This window comes from Pongo abelii, chromosome 18 (assembly GCF_028885655.2).
Source record: "Pongo abelii isolate AG06213 chromosome 18, NHGRI_mPonAbe1-v2.0_pri, whole genome shotgun sequence".
In the NCBI taxonomy this organism is placed as follows: Eukaryota; Metazoa; Chordata; class Mammalia; order Primates; family Hominidae; genus Pongo; species Pongo abelii.
In genome coordinates this window covers 72,116,728-72,129,975 of record NC_072003.2, presented here as the reverse complement: position 1 = coordinate 72,129,975, position 13,248 = coordinate 72,116,728, and the positions used below count along the sequence as shown (strand labels likewise).

The following is a 13,248-nucleotide window of genomic DNA, read 5'->3' as shown; positions in this document are numbered from 1 at the left end:
TACTCCAGAGGCTGAGGCAGGAGAACTGCTTGAACCCAGGAGACAAAGGTTGCAGTGAGCCAAGACTATACCACCGCACTCCAGCCTGGGTGACAGTGAGACTCTGTCTCCAAAAAAAAAAATAAAAAGAAAAGTCATTCATGTTTTGATAGCATGTCCTTATACTATAACAATCTCTTATACAAAATCCTGTGAAGACGGCTAGAAGAAAAAGAGAATTTGGAAATCACAAAACACTTTATTGCTCTTCAAAGGCTAAAGTGCAGAAATTATTTTGAAAGACTAATTATCCTTGGCATATAGGAATAATGGTTTGTGATAGCATTAGAGGTCACTGTCCCATCAATAACTGCACATTTGAAGTCGTTCACCAAGGCTGTTCTGAACATATGCAGACCAAGAAGCACTGGGACCCAAGTTATGGAATGAATCCATATATCACTGACTATTACGGTTGAAGGAAGGTCATTTAAATCTCGTTGTATCTCAATTCCTTCAAGGGTCAAATCTCTTTGTGTCTCAATTCCTTCTAAGGCCCTAACTCCCAGAGACAGTACAGAGGAAAATGCACCTGCAAACATTTTTGACAGCATTTTGTACTATGCACATATAAATAAGTTAAAGACCTGGTGGAATTCCATGATTTTACTCATTATATATTCAGAAAAGGCCTAGAAAGGAAATTACAAATTATAATTTGCTATCTTGGGAACAAGTTCAGTTTCTTTTCTTTTCTTTTGTTTTTTTTTTTTGAGACTGACTTTTGCTCTTGTTGCCCAAGCTGGAGTGCAATGGAACGATCTTGGCTCACTGCAATCTCCGCCTCCTGGGTTCAAGCGATTCTGCTGCAGCTCAGCCTCCCGAGTAGCTGGGATTACAGGCATGTGCCACTACACCCGGCTAATTTTGTATTTTTAGTAGAGACAGGGTTTCTCCATGTTGGTCAGGCTGGTCTCGAACTCCCGACCTCAGGTGATCCGCCTGCCCCAGCCTCCCAAAGTGCTGGGATTACATGCACGAGCCACTGCACCTGGCCATCAGTTTCAAAATACATTTCTCCTGGGGTACTCTATTTTTTTTTTTTTTTTGAGATAAGAGTCTTGCTCTGTCATCAGGCTGGAGTGCAGTGGCGTGATGTTGGCTCACTGCAACCTCTAGCTCCCGGATTCAAGCGATTCGCCTGTCTCAGCCTTCCGAGTAGCTGGGACTACAGGTGCGCGCCACCACGCCCAGCTAATTTTTTGTATTTTAGTAGAGACAAGGTTTCACCATGTTAGTCAGGCTGGTCTCGAACTCCCGACCTCAGGTGATCCGTCCACCTCGGCCTCCCAAAGTGCTGGGATTACAGACGTGAGCCACCGTGCCTGGCCTGGGGTTCTCTATTCTTATCTCCACATCAGAACATCCTACCACTTTTCACCTTGGATGCTTGCCGTTGCCATCGCTGGTACTCGGCCAAAGTCTCGAAGCTGACATGATAGGTCTGAGCTTGGGCTCCTGCTGAGCTGAAAGCAAGGGAGTACTGCCGTCGCTTCACTTCTTCTATCTGAAGAAGAGGAGGGGAGAAAACCAGAACCACTAAAAAAAAATCCTAGTCAAAAGCAAAAGGCAATCACAAGACGAACAACTGAATTTTTAAAAATAGAGTTATTTTTTTTCTCTCTCCCTCCTTGTCCCCCTCCATCTGCCAATGGGTCACACATGAACACATCCAAGGAGTACACAATGATCCCAACACATTAGCTGTGCTTTTGCTCTATCACCAGCAGCTGGGTAGCACCTCTTGTCCTCAGGACTTGCGGGGCAGGAAGCAGGATACCAGTCCACTATGTCCCCCTTACTGCATGGAACTCTTACCAAGTCCTCTTCAGTCCAATTCAAATCTCTTTTACTAGGCTTGAGAAAAGAGGTAAAAACCTCCCCCATTCCTATTGGAGTGGTGGCAGGAATTCACAGCACAAAAATAGCTCCTTAGAGAAATTCTCGGCCAGGCGTGGTGGCTCACGCCTGTAATCCCAGCACTTTGGGAGGCCGAGGCGGGCGGATGACGAGGTCAGGAGTTCGAGACCAGCCTGATCAACATAGTGAAACCCCATCTCTACTAACAATACAAAAAATTAGCCAGGTGTGGTCACGGGCTCCTGTAATCCCAGCTACTTGGGAGGCTGAGGCAGGAGAATCGCTTGAACCCAGGGGGCGGAGGTTGCAGCAAGCCAAGATCGCGTCACTGCACACTAGCCCGGGCGACAGTGCGAGACTCCGTCTCAAAAAAAAAAGAAATTCGCCCCCAAATTCCAACAACTCAACCTATATAGCTTTGATGAGGAAGCAGTCTTTTTATAGTCATGGAACCACTTACATCTTTTTGTCTGGTATCTCACTTTGTTATGTCACAGCTTGGCAAATCAGATGGAAACTTACATTAGGTTTCTGTGCCAACTAAAGATTGAACCAAACGGCAGAAACAAATACTTCCAGAAAAGAGAATCATATTAAAAAGATTCATTAAAATTAAATAATTTTCACAACATTAAATTGTGATACAACATAACCATTTTTCATTAGTAACAAATCATTGCAACTGAATGAGTCTGTGTCAAAATAAAGAATATTATTGAAATGAAGAATAGATACTGATTGTTTTAGCATAATCTTTTAAATATTTTATTTTGGAATGCTTGACACAGAAAAGTACAGAGAATCATATAATGTCAAACACTGAGAAAGATCTGTAAATCTCTCACTATAAGTTAATTTGTCAACTTCCCTGAGTAATTATTTTAATTTCCGTATTACAGATGTTGAGATTATATTGTTACATATGTATAACTTTGGAATTATTAAATATTCATGGTAAAATGTTCCTTTTATCATTTTGTAATGAGTCTCCTTATCCCTACTAATGCTTTTTGCATTAAAGTCCTTTTAGCCCAGCTACTTGGGAGGCTGAGGCAGGAGAACTGCTTGAATCTGGGAGGCGGAGGCTGTAGTGAGCTGAGATCGTGCCACTGCACTCCAGCCTGGGTGACAGAGCGAGACTCTGTCTCAAACACACACACAAAAAAGTCCTTTTGGGGACCAGTCTTACTGAGGTATAACCTAAAATAAAATTCACTGGTTTTTGTTGTATTTTTTGAGACAGCTCACTCTTCACCCCAGGCTGGAGTACAATGGCGTGATCATGGCTCAATGCAGCCTCAACCTTACAGGTTCAAGTGATCCTCCCGCCCTAGCTTCCTGAGTAGCTAGAACTACAAGTGTCTGCCATTGTTCCTGGCTAATTTTTTATTTTTTTGTAGAGACAGAGTCCCACTTATGTTGCCCAGGCTGGTCTTGAACTCCTAGACTCAAACAATTCTCCCGCCTCAGCCTCCCAAAGTGCTAGGATTACAGGTGTGAACCACTGTGCCATGCCTAGCCTTGATTTTTTTTTTTAATTCACTGATTATAAGTAACCAATTTCATGAGTTTTTATAAATGAATAAATACAGTGTGCAACCCCATGGCCCCCAAATTTCCCTCTGTGCTCCTTTACAGTCAGCCCCCTCCCCACCACGCCCTGGCAACCACTGATCTGTTTTCTATCAATACAATTTTTTGCCTTTTTCAGAATTTCATATAAATCGAATAATTCAATAAATAGACTTTTGTGTCTGGCTTCTTTCACTCAGAATTATGCTGTCAAGATTTATCCTTGTTCTTGTATCAGCAGTTCTTTCCTTTTTTTTTTTCCACTTAGCAGTATTTCCTGGTATAGATATATCACATTTGTTTATCAATTCACAAGTCAGCGAACATTTAAGTTGTTTCTAGTTTTTGGCCATTAGAATAAAGCTGCTATGAACATTCATGTACAAGTCTTTTAAAGAACATACGTTCATTTCTTTTGGATAAAAAATTAGAAACAGAATTGCTGGGTTATTTGAAAAGCACGTTTAATTTTACAAAAAATGAATAAACTGTTTTCCAAAGTAACTTCATTCCTACCATGATGTATAAATGTTCCAGTTGCTCCGCATCTTTGCCAAACTTGTTATTCATCAGTCTTTTAATTTTAGCCATTCTAGTGGTGTGCAGTATCTCACTATGATTTTTATTTGCATTTCCCTAATGACTGAGGTTGAAGATCTTTTCATGTGCTTGTTACCTGTATATCTGCTTTGGTGACAGGTCTCTTCAAATCTTTGGCCCAGTTTTTTACTGGGTTTGTCTTTTTGTTACTTAGTTGCAAAAGTTCCTTATATATTGTGAATACACATCCTTTGTTGCACATAAACTTTCATATAAATGTCTCATACGCTATTAATATAACCACACCAATTTTCTTTTGATTGCTATTTGACGAGTATATATTCTTTCATCATTTCACTTTCAACCTTCTAAGAGTAAGTTTTAATTATGTCTCTTATGAACAGCAAATAGTATTTAAAATAACATCTAACTATCACATCATTGTGATTACTGATATATTCGGATTCATTACTATCACTATAATTTGTGAAAATTTAACATGCTATTTTGCTCCTTTTTCTCAATTCTTCTTGCCTTATTTTAGTGTTACAAAGTTTTCCATATTCTCTTTTCCTCCTCTAATTTTAGTGGCTATTGTTAAATTTTTCTAATTTTTCTAATAAATTTTAAGATTATTTGATGTTTCTATCCTCTTATCCCAAGAGTGTATCACACTTTACTTAATAAACACATTGCCACATCTAAACACTCATGTTTGTCTTCACTTCTAGAAAATTTTCAGCTATTATTTTTTCAGATATTATTTCTCTTTTCTCTTCCTCTCCCTTCTCTAGAACTCCTGTTAGATGTATACCAGAGCCTTTCTGAAGGGTTCTTTTATAGTTTTTATCTGTGAAATTCTTCAGTACATCAGTTAACTACATTCAGCTGCTAAACAGTGGCTTAAAAAAAATAGAGGAGTCAGTCCAGGACTAGCCTAACAGCTCCATATGCCAGCAAGGACCCAGGCTCCTTCTTCCTCAAACGCTACACTTGACGTATGCTTGCCAACTCATAGTCATCGTATGACTGCTCCACCTCTGACACTGAGGAACTGGCAAAGGGTCAAGCCATCCCTTTATGACCTTTAAAGGTCAAGCTCTTTAAAAGTCTATCCCATTTTAAAGAGCTTTTCCAAAAGTCCTTCCAGGAAACTTCTGTGTATATCTCAGTAGCTACAAGAGGGTTCCGTTGGAAGATTTAGTTTTTGATCCTGGGCATACTGCTACCCTGAACAAAATTCTATTAGCAAACAGAATAGACAAAATTACTCTTCATCAATTCTCTCTTTGTCTGATCTAGAGTTTAACCACTTAAGTTTTAAATTTTAGTAACTGTATTTTTATTTCCAATATTCTACTTGGCTCTTTCATGGGCAGTTATTCTTATTTCTGAATTTGTTTTCCATTTTTCTTCTTCCATTCTCTCTTAGAAAATTCTAAACACATTTATTTTCAAGATGTTTGTTCATTTATTTCCATTTCAATCTGAAGTGAGTTTATCTCCTGATGGCTGAGTTTGTGGAAATCCTCCCTAGTATTAAATTTCTCTGTGTTTTTTTTTTTTTTTTTTTCTGTATGTGTGTGAGGGAGTTTATGTTTCAGGTTCATTTGAATGGTAGGTTCATTTTCTCTCTCACCCTATCTGCTGCTTCCTCTCCACCAATCCCCAACCTTGTCCTCACATTCACTCTTTCCCTCTCAAGCAACTCTACTTCTTTCTTCACTTTGTCCTTCAGCCCCCAAGACCTCATACTGACAGTGGTGGGTTCCTGCCCCATGGTTGATACTGGAGTTACAAACATTCATTCATTAAACTAGTAGGGATTTCATTCATTTCCTGGTCAAAGGCCATGCAACTGGATTCTCCCACCTCTTTAGGACCACTGCTAGAAATAAGCCTTGGTTTCAGTCAGTGCTTAATGGCAGTTTTTGTTTTAGCTTTCTTGCAGAAACAAAAGATACCAATCAGCCTGGCATTAGGCCATAAGACTAACCCAGGACCCCCATTATGAGCAGAAAACTATTACTAAATACTTATAAGAGCCAAACTCCGAGGCTGCCACAACCTTTCAGACCCAGAGCCCAGGAGGCCCACAGAACTTCTGATCATTTTATGTTTCTATTCTATATTTCTAAGCTCAGCTAGGTCTTTTCATATTTTTATTAATTTTTTTTTTTAAGAGACAGGGACTCACTCTGTCACATAAGGCTAGGATACGGTAGCACGATCACAGCTCACAGCAACTCGAACTCCTGGGCTCAAGCCATCCTCCTCCCACCTCAACCTCCCAAGCAGTTGAGACTTCAGGCGCCACACCACTACACCTGGCTGGTTTTTTTTTTTTGAGACGAAATCTTGCTCTGTCTCCCAGGCTGGGGTGCAATGGCATGATCTTGGCTCACTGCAACCTCCACCTCCCAGGTTCATGCGATTCTCCTGCCTCAGCCTCCCAAGTAGCTGGGATTACAGGCACCCACTACCACGCCCAGCTAATTTTTTAAAATTATTTTTAGTAGAGACGGGGTTTCACTATGTTGGCCAGGCTGGTTTTGAACTCCTGACCTCAAGTGATCCGCCCACCTAGGCCTCCCAAAGTGCTAGGATTACAGGCATGAGCCACCGCGCCCGGCCAAGACAGGGTCTTGCTAATGTTGCTCAGGCTGGTTTCAAACTCCTGGCCTCAAGTGATCCTCCCACCTCAGCCTCCTGAGTAGCTGGGATTACAGGCACAAGCTACCACGCCCAGCTTATTTATCTTTTTAATACATGTATTCTATCTATATTGCTGTGTATTTGGATCAGAATGGATGCCTGATCCAAAGTGTGAATTCATGAGGTAATTTTGTCTGGAAGTCTTCCAGACAAACTCAGATTGGTTTATGACAATCAAGATTCAAAACAGAGTAAAATCACGTATAGATAGCTTCCCAAAAATATTAACATATCTGTTTATGGTCATTTGTCATTCATTCTGCTTGACTAACAAGTGAACTCCTTTCCTGGGATGGAGACTCCTCTAGCACAGATGGAAGAAATGGCATGGCTCCCTGGCTGCTGGATCACATCTTATAACTACCTCAAACTCTGAATTTTAATTTAATTGGGGGAAAAAAAAACCCAGAAAGAATCTATTCGGTGATGGATGCTGGCAGCTACTTCTAATTTCCAAAGGCAGCTTCTAATGGTAGCATCCACTGTCTACTCTGGCTATTGTGAGACCCAGAATTAATGCCTAGCAGTGGAGGTGGGGATGTCCTGAACAGATAGTTCTGCAACAGGATTTGAGGCATAGTAGCCTCTGAACCTCTGAGAGAGTCTCTGATATAATCTTTAATAATGCCCATACTGGCTTCTTTGAAAAGATATGAATAAAAGCTATGAAAAGCATTATGTGATATTTTCTTAATTAAGATGATCAAATGAAAAATAATTCATCTTTGTGAGTCTTACCTTTCCACCAACCAGAGGCAAAATGTGCATCTTTCCAGTTTGACAATCCTTCACTGAGGAAACAATAAGGCAGGTACCACAGAGGACAACTAGGCGCTCAGCCCACTTATGCAGCTGGGTCTTTCCCTTGCGTACATTATAGATGCCAGACAGTAGGATTCGATCCAAATGATCCATGTGGCACGGTTTTTCTGAAAAGGAAACAATACTTCAGAATCCACCATTAAAGCAGTGTAAGAATACAGAAATGGAAAAAGAAGGTATTGTGTGTCAACATTCAACAACCTTATTTATAGATATAAGTAACCAAGCAATATAGTTATGACAAAATTAGATCTAGTCCTTAAATATTATCCATCACTGAATCATATACAGTAGGAGTACCTGTGAATTTTGGTCTACGAAGCAAAATTGTACTTTGGATGCCATTGTTAAATTAACCCTTCTTCCAACACCCATATCTCCTATGTACCTAGAGAAAGGCAGTATGGTAGAGTGGTTAAGATCATGAACTCTGAAGTCAGATATACTTGAATTTGAATGCTGGTTCTGTCACTTTGTTTCCTTGAACTATTTATTCTCATTAAGCTTTACTTTACTCATTTATACAGTTTGAATCTTAACACAACCTACCTTCTGGGGATTCTTATAAAAATTAAGTAAGATGGCCAGCTGCAGTGGCTCCCGCCTGCAATCCCAGCACTTTGGGGGGCCCGAGGCGGGCGTTATCACGAGGTCAGGAGATCGAGACCATCCTGGCTAGCACGGTGAAACCCCATCTCTACTAAAAATACAAAAAAAAAAATTAGCCGGGCATGGTGGCGGGCACCTGCAGTCCCAGCTACTCAGGAAGCTGAGGCAGAAGAATGGCATGAACCCAGGAGGCAGAGCTTGCAGTGAGCCGAGATTACGCCACTGCACTCCAGCCTGGGCAACAGAGCAAGACTCCGTCTCAAAAAAAAAAAAAAATTTAGTAAGATAATGAATATAAAATACTAAGCATAGTTTTAGTACAAAAAGAACATGGAATAAATGACAACCACTATTGTTACTAATCTACCCTAGAAGGAAGAAATTAGTAACTATAGGAGTACTCTAATTTTGTACATAATCCTCCATCTCTCTGCCACTAATATGGAAAAACTTATGGGTGGTACTTCAATCAACTATTCCGATTGTGGTGGTGGAAGTTCTACTTCCCATCAGAGGCCTTCATGACTGAGATACAGTGAACAAAACAGCACATAATAACAGAAAAGACGTGAAGTTCTTGGTAAGAACACTATTAAAAGAAGTGTGCACCTGTAGTCCCAGGTACTCAGGAGGCTGAGGCAGGAAGACTGTTTGAGCCCAGGAGTTCAAGGCCAACCTGGACATCATAGCAAGACTCTGTGTCTTAAAAAAAAAAAGACAACTAACTATACACAGAAATGAGCAGGAGTAGCAGTATAAGGTGGTCCAAACAGTAACCCAGAAGTTGGAAAGAATGGGTTGTACTCCTGGTATTATTACATATTTTTTTTTTTTTTTTTGAGATGTAGTCTTGCTCTGTCGCTCAGGTTGGAGTGCAGTGGCGCGATCTCGGCTCACTGCAAGCTCCGCCTCCCAGGTTCATGCCATTCTCCTGCCTCAGCCTCCCGAGTAGCTGGGACTACAAGTGCCCACCACCACGCCCGGCTAATATTTTGTATTTTTAGTAGAGGCTGGGTTTCACTGTGTTAGCCAGGATGGTCTTGATCTCCTGACCTCGTGATCCGCCCGCCTTGGCCTCCCAAAGTGCTGGGATTACAAGCGTGAGCCACCACGCCCGCCCACTTAATTGTTTATACAAGCTTAGGTATCACTTTGCCTATTTAACCATGTATTTCCCATATATAATATGAGGAAATGGGCTAGATTACTTCAAAGCCTTAAAATTGTATTATTCAATAAAACTTTGTATATTAATACACTATACGGCATAAGCATTTCTCCTTCTATTCTAGGTCAATCCTTTCATCTATACAGTCATTCCTTGGTATTGGCAAGTGACTGATTCCAGGACCTCCCCAAGGATACCAAAATCCACAGATGCTATAGTCTCTTATATAAAACAAAATGGTATTTGCATATAACCTACGCACACCTTCCTGTATAATTTGAATAATCTCTAGATTACTTATAATATCTAAAACAATGTAAATGTTAAGTAAATAGTTGTTATGTCATTTTTTTTTTTTAATATTTCTGATCCATTGTGGATATGGATGACTGACTATATTCTAAATTCCACCTTCCTCAGAGAGTTTGGTTCTCCCAGATCTATATTCCTAAGTTCTAGTTCCACATTTCCAACTATCCAGATATCTCCAACTACATGTTTACCATCACTTAAAATTCAACATGCCTGGCCGGGAGCAGTGGCTTATGCCTGTAATCCCAGCACTTTGGGAGGCTGAGGCAGGCAGATCACGAGATCAGAAGTTCAAGACCAGCCTGACCAACATGGAAACCCCATCTCTACTAAAAATACAAAAATTAGCCAGGCGTGGTGGTGTGTGCCTGTAATCCCAGCTACTCAGGAGGCTGAGGCAGGAGAATCGCTTGAACCCAGGAGGCGGAGGTTGCAGCGAGCTGAGATCGCACCACTGCACTCCAGCCTGGGGGACAGAGCGAGACTCTGTCTCACAAAAGAAAAAAAAAATCAACACGCCTAAACCAAGTCATCACCATCCCTGTACAACAGCAGCTCCTTCTCACAACTCAAGCTCATCTCCTGAAGTCACCCATGCTCAAAACCTCAGAAGCAGCTTCAACTCTTGAGTTCGCTTTCTCAACTTCTCTTTTCAATCAACCATCAAGTCTTACTGATTACTCCTTCAAAAAGTCTCTCATATGAACAATTCCTTCCTATTCCCTAGTTCAGATCCTTATCAATTCACATCTGAATCATTATCCACACTGGCACCAGACTGATCTTCCTTGGGCTCACTTGGATCCCATCACTTCCTGCTACCATCTGCCAAATGACGGCTAAACTCCTGATGGAGCACCCATGGCCCAAAACAATCTGGACTCAAATTAACTGTGACTCATGAACATACAATGAAAATTTTAATCTCCCACGGCTGCCTTCTTTTTCATTTCTGCTTAGTGAAACGTTGTCAATTTTTAAAGAACCAACGCAAATACAACTTCTTCACAAAGACTTCCCCAATTTCTTGACATCTCTGATTTTCCAGAGAACAGGGACAGAAAACTTTCCTATCAGCTAGCAAAATATATCATATATGTATATTAGTAAAAATCTGGCCAGGTGCAGTGGCTTACGCCTGTAATCCCAGCACTTTGGGAGGCCCGGGCAGTTGGATCACTTGAGGCCAGGAGTTCAAGACCAGTCTGGCCAACATGGCAAAACCCCCATCTCTACTAAAAACACAACAATTAGCTAGGCATGGTAGCAGGCACCTGTAATCTCAGTTACTCGGGAGGCTGAGGCAGGAGAATCGATTGCACCAGGGAGGCAGAAGCTGCAGTGAGCCGAGATCTCGCCACTGCACTCCAGCCTGGGTGACAGAGCAATACTGTCTTAAAAATAATAAAATAAAATAAAATAATTTTTTAAATTGACTGGATGGATCACCTGAGGTCAAGAGTTTGAGACCAGCGTGACCAACATGGTGAAACCCCATCTCTACTAAAATACAAAAATTAGCTGGGCATGGTGGCAGACGCCTGTAATCCCAGCTACTCAGGAGGCTGAGGCAGGAGAATTGCTTGAACCGGGGAGGCCAAGCTTGCAGTGAGCCGAGATCATGCCATTGCACTCCTACCTGGGCAACAGAGCAAGACTCCGTCTCAAAAAACAAATAAATTGACTAAACAGTGACTAAATAAAAATTTTAAACTTATGCACAATAAAAAGTAATAAATAAAATAAAAAGTTACAGGCGGGAAAAAAATTGAGTCACAAATATAGTACCCAAAAGATATATATTCAGAATACATGCAGAAGTCCTTTAAATCAATATGAAAAAAGAGAAACAGAAACATGTACAAAAATATCAATGAGTAGTTCAAAGAAACCGAAAGATCCAACAAAAATCACACTAATAATCAAGGGAAAAAAATTTAAACAAAGAGACCATCATTTTTTAAATTTTTTTTTTATGTTTGAGACAGAGTCTTGCTCTGTTGCCCAGGCTGGAGTGCAGTGGCTCGATCTTGGCTCACTGCAAGCTCCGCCTCCTGGGTTCATGCCATTCTCCTGCCTCAGCTTCCCGAGTAGCTGGGACTACAGGTGCCCGCCACCACACCCAGCTAATATTTTGTATTTTTTAATAGAGACAGGGTTTCACTGTGTTAGCCAGGATGGTCTCGATCTCCTGACCTCGTGATCCGCCTGCCTTAGCCTCCCAAAGTGCTGGGATTACAGGCATGCGCCACCATGCCCAGCCGAGACCATCATTTTATCTATCAGATTAGTAAATATTTTAAAGCCTAATAATATTGAAAGGTTATAGGCAAAAGGGTACTCTGTTATACTGACAGGATATAAAAGTGTTCTGCAGTAGTAACTATTAATATTTTAAATGCGAGTAACCTATAACCCAATAATTTCATGCTTAGAGATCATTCTGAAGGAATACAGGTGCACAAAGAGATAATTTTACTAAAATGGCTGTTTTAACCATCCAAAACTGGAAACAAAGTAAATGTCCATCACTAAGGAGATGGTTACACAGACTATAATGCATACATGATGTCCAATACTATGCCCCTTAAACAAATGTATACAGGGCCAGGCACAGTGGCTCATGCCTGTAATCCCAGTACTTTGGGAGGCCGAGGCCGTCGGATTACCTGAGGTCAAGAGTTCAAGACCAGCCTGGCCAACATGGTGAAACCCTGCCTCTACTAAAAATACAAAAATTAGCTGGGTGTGGTGGCAAGCCACCTGTAATCCCAGCTACTTGGGAGGCTGAGGCAGCAGAATCGCTTGAACCTGGTGGGTGGAGGCTGCAGTGAGCCGAGGTCATGCCACTGTACTCCAGCCTGGGAAACAAGAGTGAGACTCTGTCTCGGAAAAAAAAAAATGCATACAGAAGATGGTTCTGCAAATGCTGACAAGGTAAGATCTCCAAGACAAACTCTTGGGTGAAAAAAGCATGAAGATCAATACCAAATAATACCATTTACGTAAACAAAATCCATATGATTCTATGAATATATACTATATAAAAATAATCAAGCTGGAAAATTCTGAACAGATATACACCAAATTGACGGTGGTTATCTATAGAGCAGTTAATGTACTTAGGAGGTAATTATAACAAATTAAAACACCACAGATAATGACACCATAGTCATATTACACTTGTGTAGTTAAAAACCAAATGTTTTAAAAGCAAAAATATATGAACAATAAATAAAAATATAAAATATGCATATAAAGTAAGACTAAGAAAATACACAATCATAAAAATAATTGTATTAGGGTGGTGGAATGTTTTTCTACCATGTTACTCCTATATTTTAACAAAGAAGCTTTAAATATGCAAATTAACATGAGATAGTATTTTTGCAATTGGGGCAAAGATGATACCTGATGTTGTCAAAGGTGTAGGGAAATAAGTACTCCCAAATTCTACCAAATCAAGTACACACTAGTAACAGCTATTTGTGCAATTTGGGAATGCTGAGTCAAAATCTTAAATGTGGCCGGGCGCAGTGGCTCACGCCTGCAATTCTAGCACTTTAGGAGGCCAAGGTGGGCAGATCACCTGAGGTCAGGAGTTCCAGACC

At 40.8% G+C, this 13,248-nt stretch overlaps 1 protein-coding gene across 6 annotated transcripts in view; it reads right to left on the bottom strand.

Annotated features, from left to right (window-relative positions):
• Positions 1-13,248, bottom strand: part of PHLPP2 (PH domain and leucine rich repeat protein phosphatase 2) — a 78,668-nt gene that overhangs the window by 37,848 nt on the left and 27,572 nt on the right. For 4 of the 6 annotated variants that reach the window (XM_054534068.2, XM_002826606.6, XM_009250891.4 and 1 more), the window contains 2 exons: positions 7,465-7,655; positions 1,421-1,546 (listed from right to left, as the gene is read on the bottom strand). In XM_054534068.2, coding sequence (XP_054390043.2) covers positions 1,421-1,546; positions 7,465-7,655 — 317 coding nt within the window. Of the gene's footprint in view, positions 1-1,420; positions 1,547-7,464; positions 7,656-7,848; positions 8,164-13,248 lie in introns of those variants that run through there. The other 2 variants (XM_054534067.2, XM_054534066.2) reach the window with 2 other exon arrangements.